This window comes from Cloeon dipterum, chromosome 1 (assembly GCF_949628265.1).
Source record: "Cloeon dipterum chromosome 1, ieCloDipt1.1, whole genome shotgun sequence".
NCBI classification, from domain to species: Eukaryota; Metazoa; Arthropoda; class Insecta; order Ephemeroptera; family Baetidae; genus Cloeon; species Cloeon dipterum.
Genome location: NC_088786.1, coordinates 16,251,991 through 16,272,345, shown reverse-complemented (window position 1 = coordinate 16,272,345; position 20,355 = coordinate 16,251,991). Strand labels below are relative to the sequence as shown.

Genomic DNA, 20,355 nt, shown 5'->3' with positions numbered 1-20,355 from the left:
TCTGCCGAGTCACAGGTCTCAGATACTCGGTAATGCAAGTGTAGCTTGTCGCTATTTATTCTTCTGCTACACGTCTTGCAAAATATTTAAAACACACTTTCTTCTCAATTTTAAAACTATTAAAAGCTAGTAGTTGTCCTCGCACGCTGCACTGAGCTATTTTATTACTTGATGAACTTCATTTAACAGTTTATTTTAATAACTACGAAGAATCGTTATATTATATTTGTCAGAAATTTATTTAACAGAGAGGAGAAGAAATGTTGATTGCAGCGCCAATAACTTTACCGTTTCCCATGAACAGCCAAAAATGGTTTAATCAGCTGAATGACCATTCGAGTCCGACGCTACAAAATGAATGCTGCCCTGATAATAATAATTATTGGTTTCTCCTGGCAGTGGTTGTTCCTTCTTGGAATCGCAAACCCCCGTGTGCCATTTGGGAGTACATCCCAGCTATAAATATGCTGTGCACAAAGCGGCGGAATTTTAATTCCGCTTTTGCCGACAGCGGCAGGAATTTTCCTAAAATCTGATTACCGCTGCGATGGTGCGGATGCAGAGGGGAAGGAAGATAAAGGAAATCGTGCTCGGGCCGTTTTGTTCTCTTTTATTTTTCGAAATGCCTAGAGTTTCAATTAGAGAAGATGAGATAAAGCGGCGCAGTCTTATTCCTCTCGGCTTCATTTTTTACCCGGCGTGACAAGACGAGAGATAGATTTTTGTCGGTCCCTTGCAAGAAAAAACATAACATTTTCCGACCGCACAAAGGCAACAAGCACTGGAGTGAGTCCACTGGTAAGTAGAGACGCGGGAGACGCCAATAAAACCTCGACATTTGCCTCTGCGTGCATAGCGGCCTCCCCCTGAAACTGAACGTCAGTCTGCAGGAGTCATATTTCGGGGGACAGGGGGTAAGATCTCCTTCGCCTGACAATCCTTCACATAACGTTAATTTGGCCGCCCGGAATGAAAATATTTAGTGAGCATCTTATCGCGCGTCTATTCCTCCCCGCGTTTTATTTCTTACCTGCCTTTTCAACTACCCTCTTTACCCCCGATGCATTAAGTTATGTCACACCTTTTTGTACATGTGCAGGTAAAAAAGCACACATATCCAGTCTGCCCTGAGAGGGAAATAACTCGAGATGATGCGCTGGGAGGGAGGGAGGGAGGGTCAGGTCGTAATAATGCTTTTTGTACAAGTCAAGATATTTCAGCGTGATTTGTGTTCAACAAGGGGGAAGCAAAGATATTCCCCGACAAATGCAGCCAGCAGGTGCGCATTTTCACTCGCATGACTTACAATCAAACCTATAAATTTCCCCCTGAGAGATGAAGAGAAAGAAAAAACGGGATTCTCTTGTTAAATGAAATTTGGATAAAAGTGCATCTCGGTGGGTCGTCAGGCTCCACTTGATGCAGAACGGCAAAAAAATCGTGTGCATATACGTCAAAAAAGCAGCCTGAAATTTCTAAAATGAAATAACAGAGAGCGCCGGTGAGGCCGATAAATTACTTCGCTATGCCTAAAAATTAGAAAATTTCCGAATGCAGGTTTAAAAAAGTGTTCTGGCACGCTGGCATCTCTAAATAGGCCTGATACACACAAGTAACGCGGCGTGCCTCTCCGCGGTGGGGCATAATGTGTTTTTAGAACTATATATGCAATATTTTTTCTCGATAGCGAAAAGCAGCACGAAATTGGTCAAATGGCCGCGTGCTGCTGTTACTACAAGGACTCTCTGCAGCATTATATCTATCTTGCACCTGCTTTTTTGTTGTGTGCCACCGAGATGAAAGAGTATCATCAAGGCATAATGTAGAGCTGGCTCGTGTGTGCTTAGCATATAATTTCTCACACTCGGCGTGCACCTTGATCGCCCGCGGCTCGGCCGCGTGTGTTGCCGGATTAAAATATTATTCTCGGCGATATCTGTGGCTCTTTATTAATTTCTCGGGCGCGCGCTTCATCAACGCTCAAAATTGGACCACATAATCGATAAATATTAAACAACAGAGGAGCGTGTGCTGCTTGATCAGGGGTTTTTTCTTTCTTTCTTCAGCGCAAAGCGGAGAAAAATACACACGGCGCCGAAAAGCGCTACACGCTACCACGAGGAGGCGGCTTTTCTAATTAATTTGACCATTTTTTCGTTGCTCTTTCAGCGCGTTATTTAATAGCGATTCTCGTTTGGCGGAAAACAACGTCATGCAACGCATTTTGCGCCGAGGGTATTAAATTATTAAATTTTACTACCTAAATACGATCGCATGTGTTGCTCAATACTTTTGTTCTGCAACCGTTTTGTTTTGCAAGGAGCAGGAAAATGGCCAACTAATTACCGTCTAAGGTTAAGTGGATGAATTTTTCAAGTTGGAGGTCATCAGTTAAAATATTGGACGCCCATTAATTTGCTTCGCCGAATGGAATCACAGCTCATAAATAACGCACCGCGTGGAATATTTGAAAGGTCTGCCAACGGCAGCACTAGCACTAGACCCTTTCCGAGAGTTAACAATGCAGAAATATGTCTCTTGACAAATTTCTGTGCAATCCAGTGAAAGCTAGTGAAATTTCAAGAAAGAATTATTTATTTGAGTTTTATTTTTTCCTTTTTTATCGCTTCCATATAAGGTTTCCTGTATCTCTTTTCGAAATATATATTATTTTATAAAGAAAAATAAGTGCCACAACAATGTTACTGCCATTGTACTGAGGTTACAGCTAAAAATTACCCAACTGACACTAAATGTTTGAAAAAGAAAATGCTACGATGTTTGCTTATTTTTCAAATGGTCAAAACTGTATGTTACCCACTGGCTATTAAATTACATTACCAGAAGTTTCACTATCACATATAAGGCATTTATCATTGAGTAGATCTCAACAAATTGAATCAAAATCTGTCACGAAAAAATGGGTCAAGCGCTGTGGATTTTCGAGAACATTGGCTACATCTGACTCTATTTTGTAGCTTCGTCTTGACTCTTTGCAATTCAAATTATTATTTTTAGTTGTTGTCTTCCGTCAATTCTTTTTAAAGTGGATTGATATTAATTTATGTGGACTACAATAAGCAAGTAATTATATGTATTGATAGTTGAATAATTATCTCACGAATTTGCATTAATCAAATTAGTACTTTCAAATGAGTAACAGTTGCTGTGGCTATGGCGATTGCAAGTAACTGCTCGTCACAATAAAATACAAATTCTTGTTGCAAAAATTGCTTTAAAATTAAAATTCAACTCTTTGTCGGAGGTTACTGACAGCAGCGAGTTGTTATTTTTCAGATTTTGCCGAATTACTTGTAAAGTTAAACGGTTCGTCAATGATTTTTCGCTTGAATTAAATTCCTCTCGTCGCAAACTTAAGAGCTGATTTTCCCGGCTACATGGACAAATTTGAGCTCTTTCCTTATGTTCAGTGCCTGTTTAAGTTTAAGGTATAAATTATTTTTCAGAATTTTTCAATACTGATCCTCTTTAATTTTGAATCACTGCGGCTCAAATGGTTTTTGTACTTTGTTGTAAAAACCGGTGTGTTCATTACAAAACTTTGAGGTTGGACAGGAGAGTTTAAAATAATTTCGAAATTTTTCCCATTAAATTTGTAAGCTGTACACAGTCGGCACTTAAAATGGTCAGTTGGCCCAACGGGTTACATACTCGGCGTGAGTATAGCCGTTATGGCATGTTAAGTCACATCGTTTAATTGAGTCATGATGAGTACACTGTACAATGAATGTACCACGCTCACACATTCCCATTCCATTCACAAGATTTCTACTATGATTGCTCGTTTCCTACTTGAGCCAACGAGCGTAAATGGCTTAATTATTCTATGCCTTGGTACACTTTCCGTATATTTATTTTTGCCGCGGTTTACGCTTCTCTACGCACTTAATTGTTCGTGTTGTGTAAAAATAGAAACTGGGTAAAGAGCCCAAATTTGAAACTTGTCGGAAATAATTGACGAGCTGCATTCCCAGCAGGTCAGACCCTGCGGTAAGGTTGGACCTGTAAAATGAGGAGCGAAGGAGAAGCGAAAATCAGCTCGGGTCACACACACTCTCGCCGCTCCTGAAAGTGCTAAGGCGCAATTTTAGTATTAAAATTAGTCGAGGCATCGCGCGCACCGAGCAGAAAGAGAGGGCTTTGATTCATTTATAATTTGCCTCATGGACACATGCAAAGCCTGTGTGTGCTCGAGAGCTGCTTAAAATTCAGTGGACCACTTTTTTGCCGCGCGAGAGATGCTCGTTAATGTGATCAGAGAGAGATACACATACTGCCGCAGCGAACGGGCCGCCTATATAGTGCGTGTATGTATGCGTCTTATAATGTACATAACATTATATACATATATATATAAACACAGGAACGAGTGGTACAGTTAGTGCTCGAGTTGATACGTACGCGCGCGTGTTAAATTCATGAGAGCAGCCACTCTTATTCACGTATAGATATTTTATTTTCACGTACAGATAATTATGCTTCGATTGGAGGTCCGCGTTGAATAAATGAAGGTCAATGAAAAGTCAAACGCGGACACTGCTTACTCGATGTTAAATTTAAATTAGATGGCTTTAGAATTAATGAAAGCTCTCTGCTGCATCGCTTCGAGTTATGTATGTGCATCTCTCGGCGGCCAAATTTCTTCTTGCTGCTGGGAGCAGAAGAAGAAGCGAACGGTCCATCGACTTTTACACGTGCATCTCACTTATACAAAGCGGGTTCAAGGCTTCCATCCCACTTACAGACATTAACATCTCTCGGTGTAAGTGTTGCTTAGGTTGAAATAAAATAAGAGCACCTCATTGGACACCTCATCATACGGCTCGTTTTTGTTTTCCTTCCCGACTCTCGCGCTTAATTGTGAATTATGTGATCGGCCGAGATGAATTATTGGCCTCTTCAAGCTCTTGTTTGGGCCAAGCACATAACTGGGCCAGTGCACCGGATTCCAGGCATGCATGACTTATCGTAAAAGGAAATTAATAGCTGCATCGCAGAGGAATTTTCGGCCATCCATTTGAATTTCGTGCATTCGCAGTCAAAACTCCAGCTGCGTTTACTGCCTGATAAACACCGCTGCATAATTCAATTCGAATTACGCGATTTCTCAGCAGATGCACTGCATTGGTTGCATACCTCAATTTCGTGAATAGACGTATAATCGATAGTATAAAAATGGCCGTACTGATTGATTCCAAGGACAACGATATCACACGAATTTTTTTTTTACTTTGATCATGATACTACAATTTACTTTTCAAAATCCAACCCGTAAAGAAATCTGTGGTAAAGGAATTATATAGTAATAAAATAATCTAAAGCATTGCGAGACCAAATAAATATAAAGCAGCATTTTTTCACTCGTGCTAGTTGTGATTTTATGCGCATGAACAGGTACGCAAACTACAATTTTATGCCTAACAACACACATCACCCGGACGCAAGCTGGTTTGCGAGTTGTTCAACGCGGAAAACACTCTTGAAAAATGAGCACGTAAGTGAAACATCTCATGGACGAAATTACGCCGTTGGTCGAGAGAGAGAGAGAGAGAGAGAGAGAGAGATATATATATATTTTGCGCAGCACTTTTCGCGTGAGGTATCAACATGAGCCAAAGCAGCTGGCAGCCACAGCACACATGAAATGAGAAAAAAGACATCATCCTTATTACTACGACATCCTCGCGGTGCGGAATTATTCAAATAAGTATAGGAGCCTGCTCCTTCCTCTCATTAGCGTGCTGCGATTATTCATCACTTAAGATCAGAAATTAGCGGCAGTGGTGGCCCAATACGGACGAAACTGCTGATGTAATTACAAGGCGCGCCAATTTTCCTGAATCATTGTTAATTGTCGGCGGGCTGATCGTTGTGAACTTAGCTTGGGGGGCACTTGCGACCGCGGGTTCCAAAGGAAATAATGCCTCCTGCATGCTTATCTCGATCAAAAAATGCAGCAGCGGTCGCCAGGAATACGGTTCGAGCGCTGCCATGCGCAAGCAATGAAATTTTATTTTCATACACACGCACAAATTTGGTAAGAGCTAAGCGGTGTTGGCCCCGAGTTAGTTGAATGTGTGTTTCCGAGAAAAGGGGGGCCTCAGTCAGCACTCTGAAAAGCTCGTTGTTATTCCATTCTGTACGGTGTATTATAAATCAGATCTGGTTTTTATGCAGCATGTAAGGATGTCCAGCCAGCTAGGCTCTCTTTCCAGCTCGCAATGCAGATCACCTTGATGAAAAGCTGGGGAGAAGGATCACACTGGAAAAGGAACTTTGGCGCTGAAAGTTATAAAAAAAGGAGAACAGGCTGAGCGGCAACGAAATATAATAGGTATGTTATGATCATGGCGCTATTATGTGGCAGCACCGGGAAAATGAGCACCTCTTTGTAAAAAGTGTGCTTGCTGCTTTTGAAAAACAGGTTTTTTGAGCAGGTACTCTATTCTCCCGCTCCCACTGCAGGTTTTTTCAACAGGTTGTCGACGCTACGCGAAAAACACGGGATTTTTGTATTTGTAACCTAATTTCACTTCTAATGCCAGGCACGCCTCGTTTTGTTTTCTTCGTCCTGCTTCAGACGAGACATACCCGCGATTGAAGCCAATAATAAATTCCTGCGTGAACATGCACTCCCGAAATCGGACTGTTCCCGGTTACGATCCGGATTTCAACGAGTGCTGCGTATGCTCGTGAATAATTTTTATTGATTCAATCGGGCGCAAAACGTACGCATGAGCGAGGGGGCCGCGGCCGGTGCCGCCGCCGCCCGAGGATGAGAGACAAAGCAGCGAAATAATTTTCTTAATTGCATTACATTTGATCCAGCCTGCTGGTAAACAAACGCTGCATGTGGTGCTCGGGCCGCGGCGCATGGAGATTACAATCAATAAAAATGTGACTGTGTACACAGCGTGTGAACTGTGAACTACCGCGTGACGTCACGATCAAGTGACGTAGCCCTTTCTGTTATGCTGTTCCCGTACACAATTTTATGAGCGGCGACTTTGCTGTGCCACCAAACTGACATGAGAGCAATGAGCTCCGTCCGCAATAATTAAACGGCCGCGCTACTTGGAGTTGGAGGAGCCGCAAAGCAGCGATAATTCCGTCCTCAATGCACCGGCCTTTGTGTTCGGCTGCGCTGCACACGCACTCTCGATTTTCTTTATTTATCCTGCACCCTTTTGTTTTTCGGCAGCGCATTGTCCGCGCTGACGAGAAAAGCAGAGCAGCCCATGCAACCGCTTGAATTACAAACACAACCGCAGAACAGCTAGCTTTTTTTCAGTGTGCATTTCAGATGACAGCGGCAAGCACGGGTATGGACAGATGACACTGTGCGTCGAATTTGGGTCAAAATGCGCTCACCATGCCCCAGCACGTGCGCATCCGATTTGGGTCTCTTCGAAAAATTGCAGTTATTCAAGTTCTACTCTGAATCAGGGGATTTTTTCTTGCTGTCAATTTTTCAAAACTTGTGTTGTGACCTGAACCCTGAAGTATGCTAGCAACTTCAAAAGGTTGACGATGTTTAAAAATGATTGGCAAAGTAAATGTTAGAGATAAAGGTTTCAATATATATCACTCTTAAAAATCGCTTATTCAAATAATGAATGAAATTTTCGGCTTGTAAGAGGACGGGAGTGGCAAGGAAACGCTCACAGAATTTTTGCACTCTCGTATTTTTACATTTATGCTCAGTAAATAGTACTGTGGATCGTTTATAACAGTTCTCTACTATTGGCTGCAGTGTTGATTTGGTTTTGCACTTAAAGAAATTGTATAATGAGGTTGTAGGGGCTTAATCAGTATTTATTACAAGAACGGGTTGAGATACAATTTTTTCAAATCCTCACTAATGCTTCCCATCCTGATAGCACAATAAGTAAAATTTCATTTGTTAATTTTTTATTTCTTGGAGTTCATAATAAATCAACCAATTTAAGCCTTTCAATTGCGATTCAACGCTTCTTAAAAAACATTACGATTTATATTTTTAATTTCCTATTTATAGCAGTTTCGGTTTTTCTGTAGTAAAAACATATGACAAAAGTTTACTTACGTCGAGACTACTTTATTAAATGCATCTAACAGGCACAAGCATGGGCCTAAACGCAGTATGGAACTCCTTAAGGTTTTATCATCTCTTTAGAAAATTTACTCTTTTAAAATTTTTATTTGAGAGCTCTTAAACAGATATTTGGCAAATAAAAAAACGCTGTATTTTTTCCTACAGTTTTTGAGACTGAAGACAGCCAACACCTTTCACAGATAATTTCAGAGTCAGATTTGAAACAAAGCCGAAGAGAAAGGAGCTCCCATGTGTTAAAGTGTTGCTGAGTATTTTTTTTCCTCTGTGTCAACTCTCTGAAAAGTCAGCGCGTCCACAACAAAGTGAACAACACTCGCACTAACTTTCTGTGTTCAGAAATAACCTATAGCGGAGGCGAATGTCTCGCAGTCGCGGATGCAAATTAAAGTTATTCATTAGTACACGCACAGGCAGTCCCCACAAAGGGTGACTGTTGCGCGCGCGAGAGAAAAAGCGACGCGGCGCCAAAGCGGACCCAAAGAGTGACAATTTTTTCGTGCAGGCGGGCGGGCGGCTCTTCTCGCACACACATGTGATGCAAAAAGAGCAGCCGCATTTTGATTTAGGGCGTATTTTTAGATAAATTGTTAGTCACCTTTGGCCGAGGCAGCGCATGCCGCGCTTGAGTCTGTGCAGCAGCAGCGAGGCAGCCGCCGCCGTCGCGGCTTTTTTCGGTGTGCGTAACATTAAATAGGTGTGCGTGCGTGCGCGAGGGTATTTTTAACCGGGCGAGAGGCGCGTTGCATAATTATGAACGGCAGTCGAATTGCGTTGGCAGGCCGGCCGCGCCGGATTAACGGCAAATGCATTTTCTCCGACATGCATAAAGGCCGCACGGGTTAATTAAACGCGTCAATTTTCGTTCGGCAGCGATCGGATGTGTGCATAGAAGCTCGAGACGTTTTTCGCCGCTGGCCCCGCGTGTGTGCGTATGAGGCCGAGCTGAAATGAGAAAAATTGTAATTGCCGTGCCAGGGTTGACGGAAGTGGGTCGTGTCAGTCGCATTATTATGAATGGCATTTTTTTTGCGTCTAATGCCTTCAGCGCGCAGCACGCGCATATTGGGTCACGCTGCACGCCGGATTTCTCATTTATTTTTTTATATTTATTGTTATTTGCGCTGTGTACATATATGCACACATTGCGTAGAATGAAATTATACGCTCGCAGCGGCTGATTTCGGCGACGATTATACACCATCAGGCTTCAACCCACAGTCCAAACGAAAATTCAGCCTCGCGTTCGATTTGCGCGTTGAGTACACTGGGTTTTGCACGCAAAATGCCTGGAAGATTTCGTGATAAGATTTGACGCAGGCAAATCATCGTGTGCTCTTCAATTTATTCCTCGCTCCCGGTCAGCCAAAGTGATTAAGTCTCGCGATTCGGATCATCCTCGCGGGTGATGATTTCCACGCTGCTGTGTGTGATTTGAAAATCCCCAGAGCGCAGCGGCACCAAAATTAAAATGCACATCAAGGAGTTACCGCTCCTTCAAAGCGTGTAACATTCCATTTCCTTATTCTACGTTGACGCCAAATCGAGTCTTTTGATGTCACTCTGGAGATTCTAACACGAAACGCTGCACCAAGATGCGTACATAAAGCGCGGCTTGCATTAGAGCGGCGCAGTTTCGTAATCTCAATGCATGGGCCGAAATAATATTCTTGCTTCCTCCTTATTAGTCAACTTTGTAACATGATATATAATGGCACAGGCTGTTCGGATGCGGCGCACAGAGTGTATCAGCGCGAGTGAAAAAAAGCGGCCAAGGAGTTATATCTTAAACAAATGTCGCGTCATCACATGTGCACCATGCATTGCGGCCCCTCTTTAGATTACACTTTTTATGCTATATATGCCAAAAGCTATTTCTGATCTCATCTTGTTGCCGGGCTTGTGCGTGCGTGTGATACAAACACAAAACACAGCCGCGCATCGCTCGGAGCGAGAGATCGCGTACGCAAAGTGCGTAATCGAGACGCAACGCCGCAGCCATGCCGCGCGCGCCCGCGTCTTTTGAATCTAGGGCAAATGCATTTATAAATACAGCACTAGGGAAAAAAGCAGTGCCCAGACCAATAAGAAGAGCCGGCCCGACGGCATCGCGCGCGCAGAGGTTATTTTCTGGGAGTGTAATTCTTTCAGTCAGCACTCCATCGCGGCGCGCAGTGGCACATTTTAAATTATACACGCGCACATTTATTTATGCTGGTGCGTGTGCCCGACGCGCTGCCCTGCTCGCCCGCTCGCACCAGAATCATTATGAAACTGCCGCTAATTTGAATTAAAAGTCTTGAAATAGATCTGGCCAGCAAATTATTTCGTCGTGATAGGAGCCAAAAAAATTAGAGGCGGCGCGCGCGGCGTCGCAGTCGTCACTTTGAATATAATTTCCTCGTCGAATCGCGTTTCGCAATGTCGCCTACTCTTTTATTGTTTTTCTTCTGAATCTGCGTGACGAATACTGATTCACAACGGATCCGCGTCACAAAAATGTGCGTTTTGTATTAAGCCATTCTCTTTCTTTCTCTTGCTGCGATATTGTTATGCAGCAGCTGTGGGTCTGCGCGAAAATGAGAGTTATGAATGGATTTATGGTGTTCGCGACATCAAAGAGTGCTGCCTCGCATATAATTTTTCGACTTGATGAGACAAAATCCGAGTATATAATATGCTTGGTAATTTATCACAAATCCATCCTGCAAAAGACATATTGTCAGCCATATTCGAGAGGCAATAAAACGACGGGATGGATAATCGTGCAGGAATGCCGGGCCAAACTAAGATTCCTCAAGTCACCACCTCGGGTCTGGACTAGAACTAGTACTCATCATGCTTACATTTTAATAAAAATTAGTGACCGGCAAACCACAATTCTAAAAAATGAGAGCAGAACCTGCCAAATGTTAAAATTTTTATATAAAAATAAACCTAACGGCTATTGAACAGCAGTTTTATTTTGATGAAAGACTATATATTTATTGGGTTGCGTATCCCACTTCCGATCGTTTAATTGGTCAATTCTACATGAGGAGGTGCTTTTCCTTAACGACCGGAGTTGCACACTTGGCTTGTTTTGTACAGCTCGTAGCGTTTATGAAACAACGCTGCTATAGAGTTGAGGTTTGACTCGTTGCACTGTGCATTGCAGGAACAATTTTTTTTCGTTTGTTCGGTCTGTAGGTGGAAGCTTTGAAGTTGCATTCAAGAGCCGCTGTTTTTCTATTATTATTTCACCACGTCTTGCGTCACGTCAAAACTACTATATAGGCGGGGAGCACCACTAATCCCGCGCGCGAAGCCAGGGAAAATTTTCCATTTGAGGAGTAGAAGAGAGGCATTAGGGGTGGAGGGAAGACTTTTACTTCTGACTGAGCCGCAGAGTGAGAAATTCTTTAGAGCAGGTACTCGCACGAATAATCGCACCGAGTGCAAGTGGGGGATTCCACGCGTACGCGGTACGTTTTTTACTGCTACCCAGTCCTGTGGACCATCCATCTCCATCCGAACTCCCCCTGTGGAAAATATTTTATGTGAATCCACGCCGGCCCTGTAAAAAATGAATCTTTCCCGTTATCCCGCACGCAGCTGATGATAAAAATATCCCCAATGCAGTTGGAGAAATCACAACCTGGAAAATTAATAATCTATCGATCGACTGGCATTTCAGCAGAGGATTTCGAGTTTGCTGAAAGTTTGTGGCCGTTTCATCGATTTGAATTTAAACTTAGTCTCCACTGTGCCAAGGATAGGGGAGCAAAATTATTCACCAACTTGATTTAATAAATTGCTTTAAAAAGTTCCTGTATCGATGATAATAAAATAGAATTAGCTTCTCTCTAGCCATGTGTTTAAATAATATTTGTTCCTCTTCTAGATATAAAAAAAATGAGAGTCGATTTCAAATAATATTTTTTCCAGCTGTTGCATTGTCAGTCAAAACGGGTTTTCATTGCATTCAGGCCAAGGAAGTGAGCGATTATGTTGGCAGTGATAAGTTTTTTTTATCAGCATATTGTGTAGTAGTTGCTAACGTAGAACGCTTATTTTCCATTTTTTAATTACTTTTAAAATGGCTCATAAAAGATATACCGCCCTTAGTAATTTTATTGCATTCGAAAGTGGAAAAAATAGAGAGGATCTTAATTTTATTGTGCGGTAACGCCTTCTGCCGGCTCACCGAGCCCGGCGAGCTGTGAATGAAAAAAGAAACAGAAAGGGTTATATCATGGTGGCTTACAATAGGTTAGTTCCGCGCACTCTTCATAATATTTCATTCATTCTTTGGAGAGGAGGATCTGTCTTATGAGAAAATATGAATACATGGCGCTCAGAGCATGGCAGATAAAAGAAGATAAAAGAAGAGCCGGCGTCGAGATTCGCGCGCAGCGAAACAAGATCGCACGGCGCAAAGCAGTAATTTAGCCACTTTCCAGATTAATTATTTTGGCCAAGTGCGGGCCGCGTGCCTCTCATGGTTGGAGCTAATGACGTCAAGCTACGCATCTCACCAGCGGCACCAGGAATTCGTGTTGCAGGCATTAGCCTTAACAGTTGGGCATCAGTTTTTATAGGTGAATAAATAAAACCCTTAATTGTAAGGAGAAAAAGTAAAAAAAAATGCCGCAGCGACCGCCGCGCGCATTGGCTCGTTTGTGAGTCAGGCCGTGCAGAATGAACATGCGTAGGGGAACCTGAGGGGCTCCTCTGGCGTCAGGTATAAGCGCTCAGAGGAAGGGGGGCATCCATGCTGCGGCAGCACTGGAAACTCGCTGCTACACTGCAACAGGTATTAGATGGACCAACCTTGAAATTAACACGCAAGATACATACTTTGGGACTTCGTAGCACTGAGTGAGTGAGAGAGAGAGAGAGAGAGAGAGAGAGATAACAACACAACAAATTATCAACCTCTGAGCCAAACCTTTTCCTTCGTGTACACACACGGAGAGCAGCGTTTGGTTTGGTAATCCACACGCGTGATGTGTGTTTCTTTGTCGGTGCGAGCGTACTACATTTTCTCAACGGGCCGAATATTAATAATTTTAAATTATGAGAATCCAGATAGTCCTGCTCGAGTGGCGCAAATAAATTTTGTATCCTGTTTCAGCATAACGAGAGTTAAACGCCACCTTTGCTAGCAAGCCAAAGCGTAATCTCGCGTTTTTCTCTCTCGCTGACGTCTCCATACAGCATTCCGTAATTATAATACACAGCTCTGAGAAATAATGAACGGCGCGCTGTCGGGTTTCAAATGAGTTTCAAAACATTTTTGGCGAATATATTGAGTCATAAATCCAGCAGCAGCAGCAGCGGCGGCGGCAGCTTCTTCCATTCCGGGTGCTGCTTTTTATCTAGCTCTGTACACAAGATTAATGAAAAGAATTAGAAAGGCCCGTTATACATCTGGATGCAACATAATCTCCAAACAAAATTAAAAACGACAGCAGACAGCCCGTCCTTCTCTAATCTGAAAGGGAAAGTCATCGAGAGGTACCACTGACAGAGGCTGCTGCAGCACGCGGCATTTATTGTAATTATCGACTCGTGGTTAAGTAATTCTCGACGCTTGATCCAATAAAAACCAAAATTCCTCTCATTGCAACACTCGCGGGACCTGTTCCCGCGTATGTGCACTTCAGGCGACAGCACCGCGCGTTTTTCGAGAGGACGAAACTGCGCAATCACTTTTGAACTCGAAGGTGAGCACGTAGTGAATAAACATTACATACACTCGAGCTGCGCGCGCGAAGGAGAGAGGTGCTAAAAATTTGTGCGCACTAAAAAGTGCACTGACACGCACGTTCTTGGGTACGGAGACCTTGATTATTATTCGTCTTTTTAAACCCAGGCATTAGGAGGGGGGCGCCGCACAAGCGATGGGCACTCACACAACATTGTTGTAAACTAAATACTGCGAGTTTTCTCTTTTTTACTATTATACACACACACACACACACTAACTCGCGACTCGAGATGAAGCCTTGGCATTAAGGGAGCCATCAATTTCTGTTGCTCTTTCTCCGTCCTTCTCGCTGCATGCATACTAATTATGTTTTTTATTGCATCCATCGCGCGCACAGCAGCATATATAGACTGCGCGATGTCTCATCCGCGATGCACACACACCGAAATTTCAATCCTAGATTAATATGGGAACTCGCCTTGTTTTTTACTGCTGTGCGTTTCAGTAATTATTTCCATCGAGTTCGACGAACTTTCACTCCACTCTTTTGCTTTTTTAACACTCGTGTTATGCACATCAGCTCTCTATAGATCCCTACTGCTGGGCCGGGTTTTTGTGAGCGCTACGATGTCATTAATATTCACTCGGCGCGCTGTAATTGTTTGTTTCATTTATTCATTTCTGTGCGTAGGCCCCTTCTGAAATTTTCCTGGCGCACATCAGCACGTTTCCAATTCTCTACTGCAGCCTTTTGTATTTTTTTCTGATTCTCGGTGCGGCTAGTTCCGCTGCTGCCTGCGTGTGTGCTTTGCAGGTGTAATTCGATCTCAATGTGGCCGCCACTTCATGGCTTTATTATTTTCCTCTCGTGTTATTAGCGAGCGTGCTTTTTATTGAAAATCAGCGATTCCTGCGGGTGCCGATCGGTAATTAGAGTGTGTGCCGCGGAATGAGTCCATTGTGGAAGCTGCTGGGGCGTGTATTAGATAATTTCAGTGTTCCCCCGTTCCAGCACTTTTGTGGTCAAACCACTATGCAAATTCTTAGAAAAAGATACAACCGGTTTTTGCCATCAAATATATGTTTCAGCGGAGCAAAGCAGCAGCTTCGGTCTCTCCACAGCGCACGGCTGCTGTTGTCGAGCCTCTCCTAGCTCACAACTAGTTTTTTTTTTGCATTTTCGACCTGCCTATTGTTTTCAAATACAATTTAAGCCGAAATATGCGCGCCTATTATCTGAACGGAATGATTCAAGGGCAGAATAATATTTCGCGCACGTTCAAACGCACGCAGCTGCTTTTTTCAAGAGTTACTTTGGTCGGCCGCTAAAAAAGTCAGCTAATCACGAAATCCCTCGCCGTGCAGTAATGTACATTAGAAATGCCGTCCGCAATTTTCTAAAGGTGCAGACTGACCATTGGCAAATGAGAAATCCGGGTGCTTTTTGTATATGTGAGAGCGAACAAAACGCGAAAGAAATCGATTCAACCAATGGGGTGAGCCTCGCACATTCCTGCGCTATAAAAATCATCATAAGTCCAGGCTAGGAGAATAGCAGCTATATGGATTGCCATTATATTTTGGCCAAGAGCAGAAACGCGAGCAACACGATTAAAACAATTCCTTTTGTGGCAGTAGATTTATTTTCTTGGTATTTTTTAATTAAAGGTTAATTCATGCTGTTCCCTAGTCTCTTAACTCCTGCAAAATTAAAATAAATCTGATGGAGTTGCTTGAAACCCGTCAAAATTCAAAGCATTTATTTCTTACCGTTCCCTTCGTCTTTCCATTTTTTCATCTCTATTCATGGCGTACTATTTCTTCATTTATTGCAGGATTTTTTTTCATTTTAAAAAGACTTAAGCTCCGCGTGTGTCTGGCTGGAAATAGCTTACTTGGACCAGAGCCATTAATGCAAAATAATTTTACCCGCACATTTCCTTATTTCTAAGAACATTGCGAAAAGAATGTCGGTCTAGACAAGTGCGTCATGTACACAGTACTTGTGCGGGTCTTTACGTAACTGAAGTGTGCGCTTTAACAAGTCAGAACGAGGATAAATTCGGCGCTCATGACAGTGCTCTTGGAAATGTAAGAGGAAAATCTCCTGCGCACCGGACATGACTCGCATTGCTGCTATCAAGTTTTTTTTCACTGCACGCCGCCTTCAAAGAAAGCCGAGCTTGGTACATGCGAGCATCAAGAAAGACTTGGTCGCAAGCTGCCGCGGTGGCGGCTGTAAAAAATTCTGCAAGGGAGGCATGTCGCCGCGACTTTGTCAGTTGTGGCCTCCAGAGGCGAAAAGACTTTGTATGAATCCGCGTCACGGAGGTACATCATTAAAACACACGAGCCGCTTATTTGCATTCGTTTAAATCTGCCTCTTCTCTCGCTCACATTTTGCGCTGTTTTATTCATGCATTGCGACACACGCGGCGACTCTACACGAGCATGAAAAATCAAATCGCATCACTTCCGCTCTTTGCCGTTGCGGTTGGAGCCAGCAAACAGATGATGGAGAAAAGAGCGTAAAATATTAATGCGCGATATAAACTTTCAAGCTGCGCCGCTGCCGTTTGGAACTACACAACTGCGCGCCACGTAATGATTTATGTACGGAAAATTCTGATGCCTGTTAATAAACGGAGAGGACAGTTGTATGCGCGTTGCATCAAAATCAAAACACTGCTGCTGTTGGGGGAAACGGGATGCAGCAGCATCAGCAGTACATTAGCTAAATTTTCCACCTCCATTTTCCGAGCCATCCGTTGGACGTACGCAGCGAACGAGAAATAATGCTCTATTTTTTACTGTCGCACGCAAAAAGGAAGTGACAAACACGTCCATCGCACTTGATCAAGATCAGTAATCCACGTGGACACGGTGCTGGCTGCAGTATTGCACATCGCATCCCCCTGCACAACAAACGGGCAGTGGCAGCCGGGCCGGTCGACCTGTGCTAAAACAAGCGAGCTGTGAAATTTCGCCAGCAAGGCTCCTCGTGCTCACCGCATAGCGCCGTAAAAGTGTGTGCTCCGAGTGAGCTTGCAGTTCATCCGAGTGAATTATGAACACAAATCATGCATGTGTGTGTTCTCTGCGTGTGTTTGGACGCAGATAACCCTGGTGCCAGCTCATTACCCGATTCCACTTTTTGAGGCAGCTGAGTGAGTACTGAGGTGTGGAAAACGCGCATTACTCCCAAAAATTGCAGCTCATCCGTGTCGAGCGCGTTGCATAAGCACGCTCGCCTTTTCGCGTCGAGGGTCTATTTTTGGTTTCATTTTTTCAGTGCTCGTTTTCAGCGGTTAGATCTACGAGGGAGAGTGGATTGAGCAGGGTCGCGGTAATGAATTTTCTGCTCATGCTCACTAGGGAGGGGATGCATGCGCTATATGCTCCGGGATAACTTGTTGATCGTGGATGCATTTATGCTGCCCGTCTTATCCGTGTCGAGAAAGGCGCCTTTTTATTTACTGTCAAGCGACTCCATAAAAACTACAGGCAATATTTCAAGCGTCCGTCCGTCGTGGTAACGGGTAAAACGTGTACACACATTTCATTTTTCGTGGGCACGCCGATTTTTCACGTAAGAAAACCAGTGTGCACCACCTGCTGTTAGCGTGGAGTAACTCACCTGGCTGCCGGAGACGACGGGTTCCTCAAGGCACTCCCTAGAGTTCGATTGATGGGTCACGTGGTGAGGTCCTGATGAGCTGTGGGGGTGGGAGCCGTGGTGATTGACCCCCTGGTGGTGTTGGCCGTGGTAGCCGGCCGAGGGACCTGAGGTCAGAGGTGACAACTGCTGCTGCTGCTGCTGCGGATGGTGGTGGTGGTGATGGTGGTGGTAGTTCTGCGTGGACGAAGACGGAGGCGGATGAGTCTGGTAGTACTGGGGGTAGGAAGAGTGCTGACGACCCGTCATCACCGTCGCCGGACCGGACCCATGGGGTCAGGCATGTGCCGATTCCTCCTCGCTGAAGTACGCGTGGCCGCCGCCGTGATACTGCTGCTGTTGCTGCTGTTGCTGCTGCGGCTGGCCGCCGGTGCCTTCGTACGCCCAGGCCGGTGCCAGGGGCCGGGTGGTGCTGCTAGGGCCGCCGCGGCGGTGAGGGTAGCCGGACCCCGCGTGCTCGTTCCACTCCATGTACAGGCTACTCTAACGACTGGCGAGTGCTGAGGTGTGTCGGCTGCGTGCGAATAAATCGCGCGGGTGCGTCAGACCTGACGGCGAAGGGTGCACGAGGCCCGCCAGTGCATGCCCGACACCAGCAGCAGATCGATTTTCCCCACAAGAAAATTCGGGCACTCACACACTCACTCACTCGCACACAAACACTCTCGTCTCGTTCAGCGATTCGTCCTTGGCCGCGCTCGGGGGTTGTTCGACTACTCCAGCATCGTTCGGCCGTCGAATCGTCGGCACGCTCGGGGGGTGCTGGACGGGCGGGCGGGCGGTGTTTCAACAAGACGCACGAGCGTCTCGGTCAAGGGCGGCACGGTGCGGTCGTCTCGGCGGCGGTGGTGGCGGCGGGATGGCGGGGGTGACGCGAATTAACTGCAGCACACCGACTCGAATTGAAGCCTGTTGCACATTTGATGCACTCGAATGGCAGTTGTTGCAAAACACCAGCAGCATTACACGATTTCACTCTCCCTCCCGTCCCGTGTGTGCGGTGCTGCTGCTGTTGCTGCTGCGGTGGTGGCTCTCGCCGCGCCGAGGGGCTGCTCGCTGCTGCTCCCTCGATCGGCCGCTGTTTTTGCTCCGTTCGGCACTAGCACTCGCTGACAATCGCCTTGCACGCCGATAATTGCATTATGCTGTTTGCTTGTTGCTTTTTTCGCTCGCCCGTGAATCACCTACGCCCGCATGGAAGCCCGGAGAGCTGACTTGCTAAAGCACTAGGGCAACAACGGGGAAAATTCAAGGGGAGGGTTAGCGCCGTACGTAGGGGTTGAAGGTGTATCGACTCAATGTTAGGGCAAACTTGTGTGTCCTCGGTTTGCGTCGAGGAAATACGGAAAAGTTCTCTCCAGACCGGGAAAGTTTGAGTGATATTTTCGAATCGGCCACCGCACCAGGGGCGGCGGCACGAGCGCGCTCGCTCGCTCGCTCGCACCACCGAGAGCGCAGAACCCGCCCTTTCAACCCGCTGCCCGTTTGCCGAGCGTGTGCAGCGGTAATGCCGGCCGGGCGGGCGGGCGGGTGGGTAAATAGGCGACGCGATGCAGTATAGCATGACTGTAGTATAGAGTAGTCGAGGATGTGCGCTCCCTTTTTTATTGATTAATATTATTGAGTTACAAGCGCAACTGACTCAGCGAAACCGCGTCTTATCTTTCCATCAATAACTTTCTTTATTTCTCCCGGAATTTATAACAAAAGAGGGCATCTTGAGTGTTGTTGACACAAAATCTTGCTGAGCCGCATGCAGTTTTATGCGCGTCCGCCCGCCAGCCCGCTGCATGCGGGAGGAAAGTACTCTCCATGAGTGGCATTATCGAGCGAGGGGGCAGAATTTTCACGTCGTCCGCTTCCAATCTCTTCATTGTCGAGTGTCTGAATTCAGATTGACATCGCCCGTTGTGCCTTCCCCGAATTCACGATTTTTATTTTCACGCGGTGACAAACGAGACTGAACGCGCGCGCGCAAATTTTCTCACTTGTCGCACTAATTGCTCTCGTTGCACACGTAAAAGGAAGTGGCTGTCATGCTACGCGAATGCCTCAAAGCAATTTTGGCAACAAGGCACTTGTTCGTTGCAATTAAACCCGGCGCAGATCGTTGTGCGCGATAAAATTATGCACTCCGCCTCTCCGTGCACTCTGCTGGAATGTTAAACACGAGGTAAAAACAACAAACGAATAAATTTGGGTTTAATTGCAGCATTTCCTAATCTGTTATTTCCGACCCAAGACGCGCGGTCGCGGTAGCAGTGCCGCTCTAAAGACCCCACGCTGCACTGTATTCGGATTTTTTTTTAATTTGCTTTATCAGCGACGACACACGCGCCTCTGCGGCGTTTTTCCTTTCGGTCTCTCTTTCTTTCCTGCGCACCAGCATAATTAAACAATTTGCGATTTGCTCGGTGCACGCGGATCGCGGCGGCGAGAGCGCGCGGCAGGCGTCGAGGGGAGCGAGGGGCTTGTCGAGTGTGCGTGGTGCGCGTGGGGTGCACTTGAACACACTGCTGCCACAAAAAGAGCGCTATTTGCCATTGAATCCACTCGAGTTGCATCGAATCAATACGCTGGAACAAAACACATTGCTGCGAGCAAAAAAGTTCCAGCAATGCGGCAAAAAGGGCTGCTGGAGAGAGTACACACACAACCCTCGCCGGCCCGCCCGCCCGCCTGCCTGACGCTGTCGGCCGCCTCGAAAGTGCACGGCCAGCCTTGGAAGCGCGGCATCTGCAACTCGCGCAGCGACCGGGTGTCATTACCCAACATTTTGTTCCTTTTTGTTTTATTCCGTTGAGCTCCAGCACCTCCGAATAAAGAAAACGGAGCAGTCAAATGCACTTTACACACTGTGTAATTTTCATTGTT

General features: G+C 45.4%; 1 protein-coding gene across 5 annotated transcripts in view; it reads right to left on the bottom strand.

The window, feature by feature from the left end:
- Positions 1–18,801, bottom strand: part of Ca-beta (Ca2+-channel-protein-beta-subunit) — a 44,821-nt gene extending 26,020 nt beyond the window's left edge. For 2 of the 5 annotated variants that reach the window (XM_065495238.1, XM_065495808.1), the window contains exon 1: positions 17,443–18,800. In XM_065495238.1, the coding sequence (XP_065351310.1) occupies positions 17,443–17,730 (288 nt within the window). In that variant the 5' untranslated portion in view covers positions 17,731–18,800. Of the gene's footprint in view, positions 1–17,442 lie in introns of all 5 variants that reach the window. The other 3 variants (XM_065495147.1, XM_065495889.1, XM_065495569.1) reach the window with 3 other exon arrangements.
- Positions 18,802–20,355: the final 1,554 nt, after the last annotated feature.